Source organism: Amblyomma maculatum, chromosome 4 (assembly GCF_055883805.1).
Source record: "Amblyomma maculatum isolate TAMU_Amacu chromosome 4, ASM5588380v1, whole genome shotgun sequence".
Lineage (NCBI taxonomy): Eukaryota > Metazoa > Arthropoda > Arachnida > Ixodida > Ixodidae > Amblyomma > Amblyomma maculatum.
The window spans coordinates 205,244,790-205,261,867 of NC_139347.1; the positions used below are offsets into that span (position 1 = coordinate 205,244,790).

At 47.4% G+C, this 17,078-nt stretch overlaps 1 protein-coding gene across 1 annotated transcript; it reads left to right on the top strand.

The window, feature by feature from the left end:
* Window positions 1-567: 567 nt before the first annotated feature.
* On the top strand, window positions 568-16,672 carry LOC146194051 (uncharacterized). The gene is made up of 4 exons (XM_084600677.1): window positions 568-807; window positions 5,365-6,942; window positions 14,065-15,948; window positions 16,530-16,672. The coding sequence occupies exons 1-4, from the start codon at window positions 639-641 to the stop codon at window positions 16,670-16,672; spliced, it is 3,774 nt and encodes a 1,257-aa protein (XP_084456803.1). The 5' UTR covers window positions 568-638.
* Window positions 16,673-17,078: the final 406 nt, after the last annotated feature.

Below are 17,078 nucleotides of genomic sequence, written 5' to 3' on the forward strand. Positions count from 1 at the left end.
TGTTCGTGCTATACATATTAATCTCTAGTATCAAATATCCTAAACAGAGATGACAGATATGGTTTGCTTTTAGGTACAGAATTAGGTCACAAAGATGACTTTAAATGTTCATTGCCCATGAAAATGTGCTCTTTAGAAATTATGTACGGAATAAAAGTAAAATCGCAAGTCCCTTAGCGAACTTAGATCAGATCTGCACCACATAGAGAGTATATTGTAGTGCCTGGGAACTGAGAACGCGCAGCAATATTAATGGGCCGACTGAAAGCGTGTTGGTGAGCTGCAAGTTTAGGGGGACAACTTCCAACTGTAAGTTACCTTAAGTTTACTATCTAAAGCTACTGGGGTTTATTTGTGTTGGGGTGCCTATTATTTACTGGCACTTTTCTAGTACAGGACTGTCATAACCCTGTGGCTAACGCAGCTGTAGGCGTTGCAGGAATCACGTTATTCGCTTGCCGTTATATTCTTATCGAGTCATGCAACGGTTTGCGTTGTTTACACACTCGACAAACTCCAGAAAGCAAACATTCGCTTGCAGGTTCTTCGGGGACAAGTCCAGTTCTCAGCCGCTGCGATCGCCGACTTCCAAGCTGAGGGAGCAGGTCAAGACGGAATCTACCACAGAGGACTCCTTCATGAGAGAGCTACGGTACCAGATAAGCGCCGACACGCCAAAGCCCTCAGTACAGGACCGAGCCGTGTCTACCGATATCGTGCTCACTATGGACTCCGCAGTTCAGCCGGAGAAAGTTGTTCCGGACATGGTCGACAGGTCGCAGCAGATGTCCGATCATCCTTGCCTTGGTGAGACGACTTACTGTTGAAGAGGAGGTAGAATGTGGAAAATATGATAACTTAAAACCTTGAGCGCTGCAGTAGATCAAAAGACATGCTTTGAGATTGCCCTGAAGGCAAAGGCGATAATTAAAAGGCAATTTCCTACACTTTGAAAAACACAAGCATGGTATCAACAGAACGACGAACTGCAAACTCATTGCACTAATCATTGCTTCAAGAGGCCAAATGGCGCTTATAGAGGGTGCCCAAGCTAAATTTAGCCAAGGGTAAAAATGAAACATTTGAGATAGGCCAGAGAAACCACTGTATGCAGCTGACAGTCAGCTGACGCATCACAGGCAATTTTTATTTCATAAAACTAAATTAATGTTACGATATGGTGTAATTACAATATTTTCCTGATTTGCTAGCTGTTGCCTTTAGACAATAAATGGGATTTGCAAAGTTGAAGAGACCTACGGAAACCTCCATTCTATTTACTTCCGATAAAGAAAGCCTCGCATGTATCTTTTTTCCAAGCTCTCAAGAAAGCCCGCGAAAGGCAAAAATAATACGTGACTGGCGCGTTCGCGCGCCACGCTTTTCTAATTATATACATTAAACAAAACTTTTTAATTAAGTTTTGATGAACATGTTGGGCCGTTAGTGAATGTTGTTTTTATTTCTAAGTCTCATTTTTAGTAATATTCAAAAATGTTTTCTGAAACCGCTCGCATATTCATATTTTGCTTACGCCAGTTGACGTTAACGTTTTTAGTTCGAAAGCAAAAATCCAGAGGTTCAAAACATAGCGAAACCGTATCAGATTTACGTGTTCGTTTTTGATGCTCTCGCACAAAAAAAAAAAGAAAAAAAAAAAAGCTCTGAGAAGCGGACTCGGAACTAGGAATTTTTGCAGCCAGAAGAATACTTCACAGCTAGCAGCCGATCATCCGCGTGTACAGTCCCTTGATAATTTGAAAGTAGCGACACTCTCCTCCGCGCCGCGCTTTCCTCCTCGATTCTCCTCGCGCGGCGGCGGCGAGCGCTGCGCACGACACGCTTTTTCTCCTTGACGCCCGCCTGCCGGCCGCAGCAGCGAGTGAAGCGCGAGCTTTTTGGCCAGGTCTGAGCTTCAGGAGTGCACAAAATTTTTGAAAAATTGCGAGAAAAGCATTGAGAATGCCGAAAGTAAAGTTCATGAATTGATTGGTTTCTTCTTAGAACTGTTTGAAGGGGGAATACTGATAAACAAATCTTTCAGGCGAGTTCTGTGCTACAGACACTTTTTAAGTCTCATGATAAAATTTTACTTTGTGCACCTAATCTAGTACTGCCTCTGACTTTGTGTTTGTTTTTTTTTAGAGCGTGAAATCTGTCACCGCGGTAAAACTTCGGAAAACGATCCAGGCTGGTGCTTTGAACTTCAAGATCAGAGAAGGTCAAAGCAGGACTTAGTCTATTTCGCTACTGTCAAGCTATCTCTCTAACCATAGTATATGTCACGTGATCAACCATGAGATTGGATTATTGGTTAATTGTACATGTATTTCGATCAATTACTGAGCCAAATTCATTGATATTTAGTAAATTGCAATTAAAATCTAAATTTTAGCTGCAACATCGAACCGTATACCGTTGGAAAGCTTAGGCCAAGTGTAATGGCACTGTGCTAGTTAGCGATCCGCGATAATCTGCGTTAATTAGTTAATTTTGTATAAATTGAAATTTTGAGCTGTTCCTTGCTGCTTCGAGGCAAGGAACAGGTTTGCCGCGGCACTCTTGATATGATGCTGATGGAGGAATTAAATAATTTTATGAGTACGCGGCCCCTCACTGACTTCGCGTGTGGTTAAAAGACAGCAGGGTACACTGGGAGAAGTGGTGGGCCCTACTGCCGACACACTGAAGTTCTGAGGCAAGCATGCTGTGGTCTCATGCGCTATGTAAAAGAGCTTGATTTCATTGAAAGCAACAATCAAATAAAAAAATTACAAGGTGCACATAGGTCTTCAACATGCGGAAATGAGAAAGCATATAACTGCCAATTCATTAACTATCGCTATCCTATCTATCACTATATCTGCTAATGCCAGAGACCTATCGTAACTGTCACTATCCGCAACGAACACTATCACCTCACTATCCTGGCCTATTACTATCATTTACTATTATTATCCATAACAGTCACCATCATTACCTATCACTATTCATAACCATCACTATTTAATCTGATGCCGCCCCATGACCCATTGATATACTTCAATTTTCATTGACTTACGTTGTCAGTCATATCTCTATTTACTCATAATATCTGACGAGACAACTATACATTGACTTTTAATTCTTATACTTTCTTGATTTCTCATAAATGGAGGTGGGAAAAGAGCAAGCCACAGAAATAACTGACTACTATCAGAGCGAGGTTCATGCCCCTGTCGAGGAGGCTTCCCTTACTTCAGGACAGGTCGGTGAGAAAAAATTGATCGAACTGCGTTTGGCCTGTTTTTTTCGAGTTCGTGTAATATTGGCGGCTCAAACTGGTCTTCAGTGAAATGTAGCTAGAACATAGAGCGATGAATTAATCACTCAGGCTAGGTGAAAAAAAAAATCTTCTTGCATACAATTGAAGTGAGTAATATGTTACAGTGTTAAGAATTGTTGCTCGCAAAATGTTCCCCTATTTTTACATCATAACTATAATTATTATTGATTGTTTAAGTTTCGTAAATACAGAAAATTGATGCAATGATTCCGGCTGATTTGACATCGATAGGATAACTTTTCTCGCAATAAATGAATACGTGGAATCGCGGTTTTAGAGCTCCAGCTTTCAAAGCGAAGGTAACCTGCCAAAGCCTAGTAGTCATGGTTAAAGTGAAGCGTGTGTGATCATATGAACACCTCCTGCACATTGGCCGTATCTCTGATAAAACGAACGCATATTTTTTAACCCACGCGTGCATCGAAGCATGGCAACACATTCAAGAATTGAAAAAAAAAATGCCGTACGACCTAACTAGTGCAGATTACCCGCAATATACCTCGGGTTTACTTGCCAAAGAGTTTTTCAGGGCCAGCATTAATTGCTCCCGAGTAACCGACGCACACTACAAGTACAAGCTGGAAAGGCTAGCTCCTCTACAAGCCCGAATTTTGATTTTTAGTGAAGGAGGCCAGGGATCCTAGAAAAATCGCGACAAATGCAATCGAGAGACTGTAATTTTCCAGTTATCTCTGACAGCAAAAAGCAGATTATAGCGCCCTGTTTCTGACTGTACAGAAGTCGAAGCGTGTTAAATGATGGAGCCTTGGAGCCTCGCAGAATATTCAGCATGCTGCAGAGAACCTTATTTTATACAATGAATATGCTGCCGCCGCAAAAATATTGAGGAGCAAGCAGGAATAAAAAACTCAGCGTCAGGTGACGCGTTATTACGGGGAGTGAGAAAGGCACCTGACGTCGTAAACAACTCTGTTCTTTCTAGGAATAAACGTCTTTCGACTAATCTAGTGAATCCATTGACTCGTGCGCAAGCCGTCATGCTTGCCTTGAGATATCATGAATACCACATAACCATCTTCAGGCCGCTTGCGGCAGTTGTACGCGCAACAGCACGGCATAGAGCTTGCACGCTGCAATAAAAGCAGAGCGCGCAATATTCGCTCGCCGAGACTAGGAGAAAAATGGCGCGAAGGAAAAAGAAAACACAAGGAAAACGCCGGACGCGCGTCGGTTTCCAAGGGCAACGGCAGGGAGACCAATCGTCGCTCAGGAAATCGGGCGGAGAGCCGGCCTTCAGCGAAGGGGCGCGCAAGGGGCGAGGAGGAGGCGAGGAGGTAGCGCGGCGGCGGCAAAGTTGGTTGGTTTGTAGGGTTTAACGTCCCAAAGCAACTCAGGCTATGAGAGACGCCGTAGTGGAGGACTCCGGAAATTTCGACCACCTGGGGTTCTTTAACGTGCACTGACATCGCACAGCACACGGGCGCCTTGCTTTTCGCCTCCATCGAAAAGCTGCCGCCGAGGCCGGGATTCGATCCCGCGTCCTTGGGAACAGTAGTCGAGCGCCGTAACCACTGCGCCACACCGGCGGGGTGGCGCCAAAGTTCAATCGTTGGCGTAACTTTCAAAGTATCAAGGGGTTTTATCCGCGTGCAGACTCCAACGCCCTCTCGCGCTCTTCACAGCATGTCGTCTCTGCCTATATCGTCTTTATCGATTTCCGTTCGTGTGCAAACACTTTCTCACATCCTACTAGGTTTAATTAGGTTACATTTTAACATTTTTCTTTATAATTATTTACAGACCCATCAGCAACTACAACAATAATGATTATTAAGCCTGTCAAATGCAAGGAAAGAGCATTTCCACCACTTCGACTTTCAAGGATTTAGCGAGGTGTCAAGTATTTTCGCATGAAGTCTCTTTATATTTTTTCGTTATTATCATGCATTTTAACCTGCAACTGAATGTCCAGTACCTCAAAAGTGTTCGATATTGATGTGTGAAAAGTTTCTCGCTGCACTGGTCCCATTCCAGCTTCCGGTATCGTGCGAAATTGACATTTCTCTTGTTTTTTGCAGGTATAGAGCTAGACACCACCTGTCAAGCCCGCAAGTCAGTTCAGATCATAGAGAAGAAGACTACCGTCCCCGTCCACAAGTTAGTCCAGGAAATAGAGGAAAAGCAAAGAGCTGCGAACGTTGTTGAAGCGCCTGCAAAACAGATCGAAAAAAAGATTGCGAAGCCTCAAGTTCTTCCACTCAAAGAAACAAAGACGATGGCGGAGAAAACTTCTTCCGTACCAGAGAAGCGAGAACAGAGCGGGAGGCGACTCAGTTTCCTTAAGCGCATCTTTTCTGATTCGCTGCCAAGCAAACCCGGCCAGGTCGTCACGAAAGAAGCACCACCACCTGTTGTTGAAGTTGCAAAGGATGATTCTGAGCCACCCGCAAAAGCAGACCTCGTGGACGTAGTGAAGGATAGCCACTGGGATGTTGAGAAGGGAGCGAAGAACGTGGGTATCATCAAAGCAAATGTGCCATTGTCGCCGAGATCTGGCACTACAGTAATTTCCGGTACCTCGACAACAAAGAGCCCTGCCTTTAGTGACGTCCTTCAAGAACTCATCCAACAGCATGCACAAAGGCAAGCTCGAGCAGCACCGCAGGAAGACGCACCTTGCAAGATAATTCCAGAAAAGACAACGCCACTACCTTGCGAGCCCAGTTCGACGCCTGTAGTTTCCACTGGTGGTTCTCCTACGGCAACCATTACTCACTCTAAAGGCTCCGTGAAAGACAGCCGTCTACAGATTACACCACAGTATACGACCAATAGACTACCGCCGGCGTGTTCTCCACCATTTTACACCAAGACATTAGAGAAGTTCGACATGTCAGCGGCGGATAGTAAGGCGATCGGACAAGTTAAAAATGATACTCTGAATGGCGTAGGCCATGTAATACTAGATGTTTCTTCGCTCAACGTGCCAGCAGTCAGAGGATCTGAACCTCGACTTGGGAGGAATTTTCTTCATCCGCACACAGTTAGAGACAACGGAATTGGAGACGAAAGGCCGGCGACTTCAACACAGCAAGTCGTACTTAGACGTAGTTCCGATCGCCTAAGCGTGGGGAGAAATACTCCCAAAATGTGTGCATGGGGAGATAGCTTCAGCGTATCCGGCGAAACGCCTTCGGAGGAAAGCAGATTAGAAGGCTACATATCACCCAGTGACCCGAGGAACAGCGGGACAGGACAGGCCATCTCGCTGAGGCAGGAGCTAGAGGCCGCCGCAACCGACATAGGCTTGGAGCAAACGTTCAGGTATCCCAGGGTGGAAAACAACTGGAACCTGACATCTCCTGAAGCCGTTCTAGGAAGTATAGATGTTGAATCAAGCGAAACGTCTCAGGGAGGTCTCCGGGCCACCTTAAACGACTCTGTCGATGTGACTTCTCCTATGATGATACCCACTGACGAGCGAACTCTTGTGGCTGCTAAAGTGCAGGATGGGAAAGCCAAGAAATGCGATTTAAAGAAACGGGTTAACTTTCAAGAGAGGCCATTTGCTGATGTTCTCGCCGAAATTGAAGAAGATTACCAGATGCCTGGTGAGGCTTATTTTGCCGGAGGTAAGCCAGTCATCATAGGCAGAAGCCACTGAGTAGCAAATATAATAGAGAAACGCGGGCTAGTTGGTAATTGGTATTGTAATGTATCTTACAATCGCGTGAAATGAAAGTGGACAAGAAAGTGGGCAACAGGACGGGGCGCGGAACTTGAAGTGATTTTATTACACAGATGCGTCACATGTATACACTAATAGCAATCAAACAGAAACTTAACAGGTAATCATCACAGAGCACTGGCAAGCTGGCATGTGGGGGATAGCATTTTGTTCAGTTATAAAAACTCTATCGGATAAGGAAATATACGGGTTGCTGATACAAGAGACAGATGCCTTCTTAATGGAGTAAGCTTCATAAGTTTCGCTAATTAGTTGAGACGCGATTATTTCCAAGATTCTCGTTTCGCAAAACTTAGCTGTGCAACCACAGCACTGGCGGCAATGGCGGTCACGTGCCCCCCTCTTGGTGCTCCAGGATTCTGACGTTTATGAAACTTCCAGTTTGTCCAATGCTGTTTTGGCCACAGGATGGGGGTATTCGGTAAAATATCCCACTTTTGCCGCGATGAAACTGTCTCCGTGCTTGATACAGCATTTTGTCTGCTTTCCCAGCACCACACTGCCTAAACCAGCCAGTTTTTTGGGAGCAGTAAAGACTTCCGGGATGTACCCCTTTTGAGCCAATTTTTTTAAGGATATTTGATGATAATAAGGAATGACATCGGGCCTCGTACGTTGCGCGTTGCCTAGTTTCCTTGTCCGGGATCTGAAACACAGAGCTGATCATCTCGCAGTCTTTCCAGCTGCAAACTATAGGCTATGTAGAATTTCATTTTTGCAGGACTTGCTCAGAACTACATGGAGATAGTTTTTTGAAATACTCATTTTAACAATCTTAGAAAGAGCGGACTGATGGTTTAAAATAACTTTTTAAGCTAGGCTAAATACCTTCAGCACGCACTTTTCACAAACAATAATGCATATGTCTAATAATTACAAGTATCCTTGCGCTGGTACCTCATAGGTGAAGCTTAACCCGAAAGCGTACTCTGTAAAGATTTCTCGAGTCCGTTTCAACGCTGTCATGACCCTCACTCATGTGTGATCGCTTTCAGGGAAACGTAGTCGTCTAAAAACCTAAAAACCTTGGCCAAGTAGGCTGTGTAAAGGCGTTGAGAAATACGCATGTCACACATATGATAAAATAATAGCTGGTGCCCAACAAAGGCACAATGATAGGTCTAATCGAAGATCCAAGATTTCGGAAGGTGTTAATTGCCTTGCGTCGAAGCGGGTCAAGCAGTAAGAAAAACTACAAGTAAAAGAAACAATCGATCACCTTAAGCATGACATCGCCTTAAAGTTCCACAGAAATGGTCACCAAGAAGCCACTGATAAACGTGTTCAATGTATAGAACGAATCATTTTGAGCATTAACCCAAAGTATAACGCCTTGCACAAAGCCAGCGATGTATTAATTTTTAAAAACAGCGTTTTTTGAAATTCGCGGGCAGAGAGGATGTCGCTTGGCGATGTCGCACGGAAGTATTGTCTTAAACCATGACGTCCCGGATGAGTTGACTGGCAAGGCTTGCTAGAAGCTGCCATTCGCTGCGGCCACTGTAGCCATGACGTCACGGACACACTTCCGGTAGCCGCGAAAGTCGTCTGCTCGTGCGCTGCGCTATCTCCTCAGGCGCCTCCTCGCCCCGCCGGGGCGGTGCAGTGGTAAGACGCCCGACTACTGTGCCGGAGCACCCGGGTTCGAACCCGACCTCGGCGGCTGCGTTTCGATGGAGGCAAAACAAAGAGGCGCCCGTGTGCTGTGCGATGTCAGCGCACGTTAAAGATCTTCAGGTGGTCGAAATTACTCCGTAGCCCTTCACTACGGCTCCTCTTTCTCTCTTTCCACTTTCACTCCCACCTTCCTCCCTTCCCTTACGGCGCGGTTAAGGTGTTCGCAGAAAAACAAGTAACAGTTGCCGCGCCTTTCCCTTCCTATAAAAGCAATCAGGCGCCTCCTCAGGCGGTCAAGCACCCCACGATGGCAGCACCTCCTCGACTGCCGTAAACACCGCCGCTGTGGCCCCTCCTCCCGCATACTGTACGCGAACGACACGGCGGATCGTTAGCGCTGATGTCCGAAATAAAGCGTGCTAAAATTTGTTGGCGTCTGGAATACTGAGCCGAATATCAAGCATGAAGCCCTCGTGAGGATCGCTGACCAGCCGCAAATTGCTGGTAAGAGCAATAGCCGTGATACAAGCAAGTTTTCTGCTCAAGCCAACTGCCGCTGGTAGATTTCGGCTCATCCGATCGGCTCGTACTAGCTCTGCGATTAATGCGTCATCAGAGTTCATTGTATGATTATTTTACTATGGCAGGATAGGATTCACAATAAGGCAGTTTCATAAGTAGACGATTTACGACAGCGTTGATCAATTCCAAAGGGCCGACCGCCGCGGCTTCGAAGCGAAACAATTTAGGCCTAGCGACGACTAGGGACGGTCACGCACGGCGCCGTCATTCGCCGTGCTCGCGCGCCTCACCGCCGCGGTAAAGTGTAACGTACCTCAGCCTGCTCGCGGCATCCCGTGCTGCAGGCGTTGCAAACTCGTGTACTTTCACTACAGCTAAGGCCGCGCATTTGTTGACGTTCTGCTCAGCAACAAGCCGTTCAAACGATACTGCAGGCAGGACAAGGCTTTAGTACGCAGTCGCTGCGCTGTCGGCCGTAATCGAAGACGTCGGGTGGCACAGTAGACACCGCATATTCTATACATTGATCTTTGAACGTGATACAGTGGGCAAATAAATAACTTTGTGAAGCAGACCCGCTCGTACGCTTCGCGCACTCGGGCGCCGACGAGTAGCCTCCGTCAACATACGCCGCCATAACCTCGGCTAACGACGCAAACCGAGGTCGCCAAGCTCGTTTTGCGATAACCGCGGTTCGTGGTGTAACCATGGTTTGGTCCGCCGTGTAACATGGGCTAACCACGGTTTCGCGTGACCGCGGTTGTGCTGCGCGAACTGGCAAACTCCTTAGTGTGCGAGCGAGGATGGGTTGACCCGAGTACGCCAGAGAGCGAGCGCGCGGCAACCGGAAGTTCGTCGAAGTGACGTATTTCTGGGCGGAGCTTTGAAGTTTCTCGTATTCTTTATTTTTTATGACTCCCTTCGGCGTACGAGTTGGGAGGGAAACTTGGAAGGGTCATTTTTAATGGCCGATATCTCTGGCTTTGCAGAAGCTAGATCAAACATTTTTGCGAGAGAATGATGGGTGGTTCAATATCTATCAGTGTTATGGAGTTGTTTACACTTCTTGGTGACCCATTAGTGTAGACCTTTAATGATTTCGAATGTTTCGAATGATTTCAATTTTGTTACACCTATCTCGCGTTATCCCAGAAAATCGGAGGAAGTTACGTAAAAAACCATTCTTCACAAAATTCTGGGCTCCGAGGCTCAAAAAAGCTAGCGTTGGCCTTGTGGGATAGGTGAAACTTAATAAATTTTAGGAAACTAGTCTCGAAAAAGAAGCGGGGCACATAGCCTATCTTTTTTGCGATAACACACAAGCAAGGTGTTCCCTTTCGAGCCCTTTCCTAAGAGCGCAAAATGTCGCAAGTGGCTGTCTCAAAATACTTTTCAAAAACATTTGATCGTGCTCCAAATCAAGAATTTCATGATTTGGAAATCAGAAAAGCTTATGGTATTTATCCGGGACAATGAAATCTGCAATGAATTATTGTTTACCTTTTCTATGGATGTCACCGACAAATTTTATTTATACCTCAGGACGAACTCTTTTAGGCTCCTAAAATTATTATCGATTGCTTGCCCCAGTGGCTTTTAGTATTGCATGAAAATTAAGTATGCTTCAGCTTTTTCTTAACTCGGCTATTGTAATTTTGAAGGGAAAAAAAAACTACATCCAAAGACGCGGCGTGTACATTTGATCTGGAAGGAACCGAAGCACCGTCGAAGCTAAGACCCGCAATATCCTAAAAAAGTGGCTCAGAGAGGGAATATCCCCGTAGTCTTTACTGGTCCCGAAAAACTTGCTGGCTTGTGCGTATGGTGCTAGGAAAGAACAAGGAGGAATGTAGCATCAAACATGTAAACAGATTCGCCTCGTGCAAAAGTGGGGTTATCTACCGAATACCCGTCCTGGGCAAACGCTACATAGGACAAACTGGACGTTGCATAATCGTCAGGCTTCTGGAGCACCAAGCAGGAGTAGGCTAATTGGGGGAGAGGGCGGGGCGTGTGGCCGACCATTGTAGGCAGTTTGGTTTGGTTTGTGGGGTTTAATGTTCTAAAAGCGACTCAGGCTAAAAGAGACGCCGTAGTGGAGGACTCCGGAAATTTCGACCCCTTGGAGTTCTTCAACGTGCACTGACCGCATACGGACGCCACTCTGTTTCGCCTCCATCGAAACGCAACCGCCGGCGGTCGTAATCGAACACGGGAACTTCGGGTTAGATTACGCGGCGGAGGCGTTGTCGGCAGTACTGTGGTTGCACGCCAAGGTTTTGCTAAACGACAATCTTGAAAACATTCGCGTCCCGATTATGCAGAAACGTGCATATACGAAGCCTACTGCATTAAAAGGGAATCTGGCTCATGTGTCAGGAAACCATGTCTCCTTATCCGATAAAGAGTTTCTCTATCTGAATAAAGTGCTTTCCCACACACGCCAGTGTGCCAGTGCTCTGTGATGGTTACCTGTTAGATTCTTGTGTTATAGCGAGTACTGTATGAATGTGACGCGTCTGTGCAATAGCCACTTGGAAGTTCCGCGCTCCGTCATGGTGCCGTCTTCCCTGTTCATACTCATTTCATGCGGTTGAAAGATGCATCCTAACAGCCACTGAGGTAAGATTTTTCTCAATCCTTTACTGTCAAGCACATTACATAAATCCATAGCAAGAGGTTTTTCAAGGCTTGTACCCAAATGAGCTTCAGCATCTACGCTTATCAAATCCGTTAGCAGCAAATTGGTGCTTGCTGTACGTTGCGGCCACCCAAATAGGCCACCCAAATAGGTGCTAAGCAATCATGATCTCAAAGCGCCGATTAGGGATGAACGAATCACTCTCCTTTAGACAAGACCTCCAGCATGAGGGGTTCGAGTGGCCACCCACTGCTCTCCTGTTCTCTCGAGTCCAAGACGCCAAGCTGCCCTCTAACAGGCATATGCGTATTTCTTATAAAATGGAGGGCTTAAACAATTACAAAGTACTATGTGCACTATTGATATTGATAACAAATAAATTTAAAAAAAATTGCCTCGTGTTTAATCCTGCTAAACTTAGGCGAAGCGAAAGCGTAGTTTTGCTTGGTTTCTTTTGGTTCGGCCTATATTTAGATATGTGTTGACACGGTTCTGCGGCAATTAAATTGGCGAGACTGTATGGAGTCCAGGATGCCGTCCACTACAATAGGGAACAGGTGACGCTATATCTGCTATCAAAGGCCTAAGGTCGAAGGTCAAGTGACTTTACACCCTAGAATGTAAGCTATAAAGGCACACTCTTACCTTTGGCTCATTGAAGGTCGAGGCGGCTCCCAGGTTGACTTTGGCTGATACACGGCGTAGTGAAGCCTTCGCTTCAAACCGTAATAAGTTGGGTAGAGAAGAACGCCGTCCCAAGTCCCTGAATGAAACAGGCGCACAGTATCGGTACTATGAGAACGCGCGCGACGCGGCATGTGCTATACTTAAGGCGGCATTGAACGAATGCACTGGTCGAAGAGGTCGAAATAATGGGAATTCGGTCATTTTTTTAGAGCACAAACGCTAAACCAGAGGTACCCACTGAATACTGAGGCTGATACTGCACTTTTCTTTCCCCGAAAACGTTCCAATGCGATTCGGGCTATGAAAGACGCCAAAGTGGAGTGTTCCGGAAATTTTGATTTGATGACCACCAGGGATTCTCCACATGCGTTGACATCGCACAGCATACGGAAGTCTTCGAGTCTCTGCGTGAATTGTAAATTGGTGCATAAGTAAATATGTGGCATCTTCACACTTCTCATAGCCTGAGTTGCTTCGGGACGTTAAACGCCACAAACCAAACAAACTTTTCGCTGAATGTTTCCGTTTCGGGGCTCGGATTACTTAAACTCTATGCCTGAATGAGTGAAACTCGGTTCCTGGATGTTCGCTCTCGGTTCTATTTCTACGTCGCTTCAAGCTCACCCAGAACGAAAGCTAAAAGATTTCATGATTAAAGAAAATCACGGAATGACAACACGATAGTAAAGGCGCTATCACGTCTGCGCTAAAGGCGAAGCTGCAGCGTCCCTCAAATTCAAACAGCGAAATCGCGTACTTAAATCATGCAAAACCATGCTTAGCAGAGCCTTCGCTCGTATAGCAAGGCAAAAGCCAAGGTAACCCTCGTCCACCCCCCCTTTTTTTTTCAACTACTCATCATATAAGATTACGGATACGTATACCCTTGCCGTACAATTACTGACGCTTTCTGTTGAGATTAAAAACAAACTTAGCTTAAATAATATAGCCTCTTGGTAATAGCGAACGTTATAACATCCTTATCACTATAGTGTTTCACTACAAATTGAGACGGATTAGAAGAACAATTTTTATTACAGATACTTTTCTTGGGCATAATGCTCACAGTCCCGTAGAACGTTTGTAGTGTGTCAATACAAGCATTTCGAAGTGATTCTTTTTATAGACGATCATTTACGAGTGCGGATAACGCAAGTGTAACCCTGCTTATTTTTTTTTTTTTTTTGGGGGGGGGGGGAATTATTTTCTTCCCAGTCGACAAGAAAAACAGCGCCAACAGCGACAGCACGTCAGAAGACATTTTGGAAAGCAGCAAAAATGAAGACGAACAAAAAAGTATTCACGCTTTCAAAGTGTCCCGCGGTGGTTCCATTGGCAATACCGAAAAAAGAAAGCTGGATGACAAGAACGGAAACGCAGAAAATAAAGCGAAGCAGCCAGCTGCTATTGCTCCAGATGCACCAGGTCAGAAAGCCGGCGGGAAAACCAGAACACAGGTAAGAACAGAAGTCCCAGAAATAGGACAAAACCAAAACCTGGTCGAGCGGTGCGGCCCCAAGAAACTGACAAAATGCACCGCACCGCTGCCGCCTTCACAGGCAGCGAGTTCAAGGAACAGCATTGTGAGCCATCCATTCTGCCGGTCGGACGAAGGACCATTGCTTCCGTCAGCGTCGACCACGCTGCCTTTCCTGTCGTCAGATTCGAATGTCAGCATCGAGCACCGTGTGACAGACTTGACGTGCTTGCAAGAGCTCGCCAATCTGGCCGCTCCCTTTCAAGAGACGGGAGACAGAAAATCACGAACGAATCTTCCTGACAATACGAAGCCCGAATCGCAAGCACTCCAGGAGCTCCACCCCAGCCAGTGGGAGCCACAGCTTCAGCTGCACCACCAGGAGAGCGAGCAGCAAATGCAACCACGGAATGATTCACCTTCGTCACCCCGAGCGTCCTCTCTAGAGGACAGGTCTGCCAGACCTCGTCGGCGCTTGCGCATGCTCCAGCAAGCAAAGCGACAGGACAGCAAAGAAGATCGAAGTTCGTGGGTGCCCAAGCGACCCAACACGGGCGAACGCCAGCGTGTTGGTCGCTTCGAAGCCAAGGAACGCCGGTGGGGTGACGATATCATTCGCGTCATCATGATGGGCAACAAGCACTACCTTCACGAGCGATCGACCACGTCGCCGCGTCCACTTCCGGCCTCGATTGCTGCGGTTCCGCCGCTGGATGAGACGCAGTACATCGCGCAACAAATCGATCGAAGTCATTCTTTCACCAACAACGCCGCCCCCATGAGCCGCGATCCTTCTCCACAGGTGCATCCAGCCTCTGGCGTCGCCCAGAGAGTAGCAGATCCTGAGGACACCGCGAGGACACCGCGTGACTCGTCTGCCAACGCCGCCAAACAATCGTCACCTGGCTTGAGCGATCATCATAAGAAGCAACTCTCATCGACAGCTTCCGTGATGCCTCGTTCTACAGGGGCGTCACCAGATCCACTAGTCGCCAGGCACCATGCCACCTGGGGTCCCAGCGGTGAGCAGCATAAGATGGAAACGATCACCGAGGTCGTCTGCGAAATCGAACTGCGGAACCCTCAGGCCGTTGCGAAGGCTATGGAGCCCAAGGTCTGCGAGTTGGTGACTGGCGACATGTTTAGCGGTAACATGCTAGACCTTGCGAAGAGCCCGATCCAGATAACCGTGGCCGAAGACAGCACGGACGGCTTTGCGCCCATCCTGACTTCCAAGCCTGGAGCCGAGAGGCCATTGACACCCACCTGTCCTCAGTGGGATGCTCGCGAGCGCGACCTCTTGGCGTCCATTAAGATGCTTTCGGCGGCTTTTGGAACGCCGGAGTCGTTCTCGAGGACCACTGAGCTGCCTTCTCCAGATAACCTGCTATTGTCAGAGACCCCGACACAGGCGAGCCGTGTAGACGCCGGGTCGCCAAGCGCACTCGGCTGCAGCGTTGTGCTGGAGCCAAGCGCGAGCGAGCTGTCACACACCCGGACCGGAAGCCCCAAGAGCGTGCGGAGCAGGCGGCCCTCGATACTGGAGGGTGCCTGCTTCGAATCCATATACAATTCCATCCTGCAGCCCAGTTCCTCGACGGGGCTTTTACTGAGCATCCCAATGCTCGGTTCGCAAGAATTTCCGGGCCTTTTTAGGATCCGCGGAAGGACAAGCGGTCCGACATCGGGCATTACAGCCGTCCAATCTCAGATTAAGGACACTAGGGACAGCTGGACGGAGACAGAAGGGACGACGATGGTGAGGCCTGAGTTCACAGCTGCGCAGCGTAGTAGAGGCGGATATCGCGAAGTTCTCGACCGTCGCGCCACCGAGGCCACCGCTGTGGCCCACTGCTATGTGCGCGAAGAATCGAATAGGCGCACGCCTCCTCTGAGCGGCGAGGCGCCTCCAATCAAAGTGCTCGGAAGCAGCAGCAACCGCCAGCCGAGCTCTGGGTCCCTGCTGCAAGGCAAGCCCAATACCGGCGATATCCTGAATGGCGAGTGGTTCTTTTAGTTTATTTTATAGCGGGATCCAAATGCTTGTGGTCTGCTGGGTTTACTTATGCCAGTAACTGGCCTCCACAATGCATCTACGAACAAGTTGTTACTGCTCAGTAGTACGCTATGCATTGATTGATTTATCCGCACTGGCGTGGCCCGGGTGCTAAGTAGCGGCCGAGGCCTTATCCGGGTCTTCTAGAGTTTATTTGTCCAGCATCAACAACACAGCACTTTAATAGCTTTCGCAGAATAATACGTTAAACAGCTGAGCTTAGCACTGGGATTTTCTTCGTTCTTTTCGAGGCATTCGAGGTGAACACGCGGCAAATGTGATGTAATCTGGAAATGTGCATGCAGTACTTATGCGCAATCTGCACCGTCACACGCATTACAAATATAGTTATAGAATGTCGATATGGTCGGTGCAAGCACCTTGTAAAACTCAAAGGCCAAATTTTAGTTAAAGCTGCTATCGGATGTGGCTTTGGCAGTGTCAGGACTTGAAACGTTACGCCGGCTTTCATCATCTTTGCCGACGGGTGTGCAGACGCCTTCAGTGAAGAGGACGAGCGCTCCTCGTTCTTTTCGTTCGAGGAGTCGGCGTCGGAGACGTGCCTGCTACCAGACGCCGCCAGCCTGGAGTGGATGGCCTCATCGGCTGCCTCTAGCAGCTATGCGGACCTCGGCTGAGTTCCGGCGCTCAGCGAAAAAGGCGAGGACTGCTATGATCATTCCATGCGAACGTCACACAAAAATAGCGTTGCCCATGGCATATTTCCGAATGTGCTAGGCAGCCGATATTAGGACTTCGGAGCCGACCATTAGCGGAATCCTGTTTGCATGCGACTTTTTCAGGCAGACACGATGTTTTTGTTTTTAGTTTAGTTTAATCAATTTTATTTGCCACTCGATCCAGAAAATCCCCCTTAACCTTATCGATTAAGCATGCCTCCATAGCGTATAGTGTCTGACTTACGACGCAAGGCTCACAGGTTCGATTGCCGTTGATGTAGCCAAACTTCTTCACATCGCAATTGCTTTCCTTAGTATTTTTGCATGCCATTATACGACGCCTCAGTCATATTACGACGTCTTT

Coding starts and splice junctions, on each gene's coding strand:
- LOC146194051 (XM_084600677.1), top strand. CDS start 639: ATGAGAGAGCTACGGTACCAGATAAGCGCCGACACGCCAAAGCCCTCA. Junction 6,943..14,064: donor GCCAGTCATCATAGGCAGAA/GCCACTGAGTAG, acceptor CTTCACAGGCAG/CGAGTTCAAGGAACAGCATT. Junction 15,949..16,529: donor CTCTGGGTCCCTGCTGCAAG/GCAAGCCCAATA, acceptor ACGGGTGTGCAG/ACGCCTTCAGTGAAGAGGAC.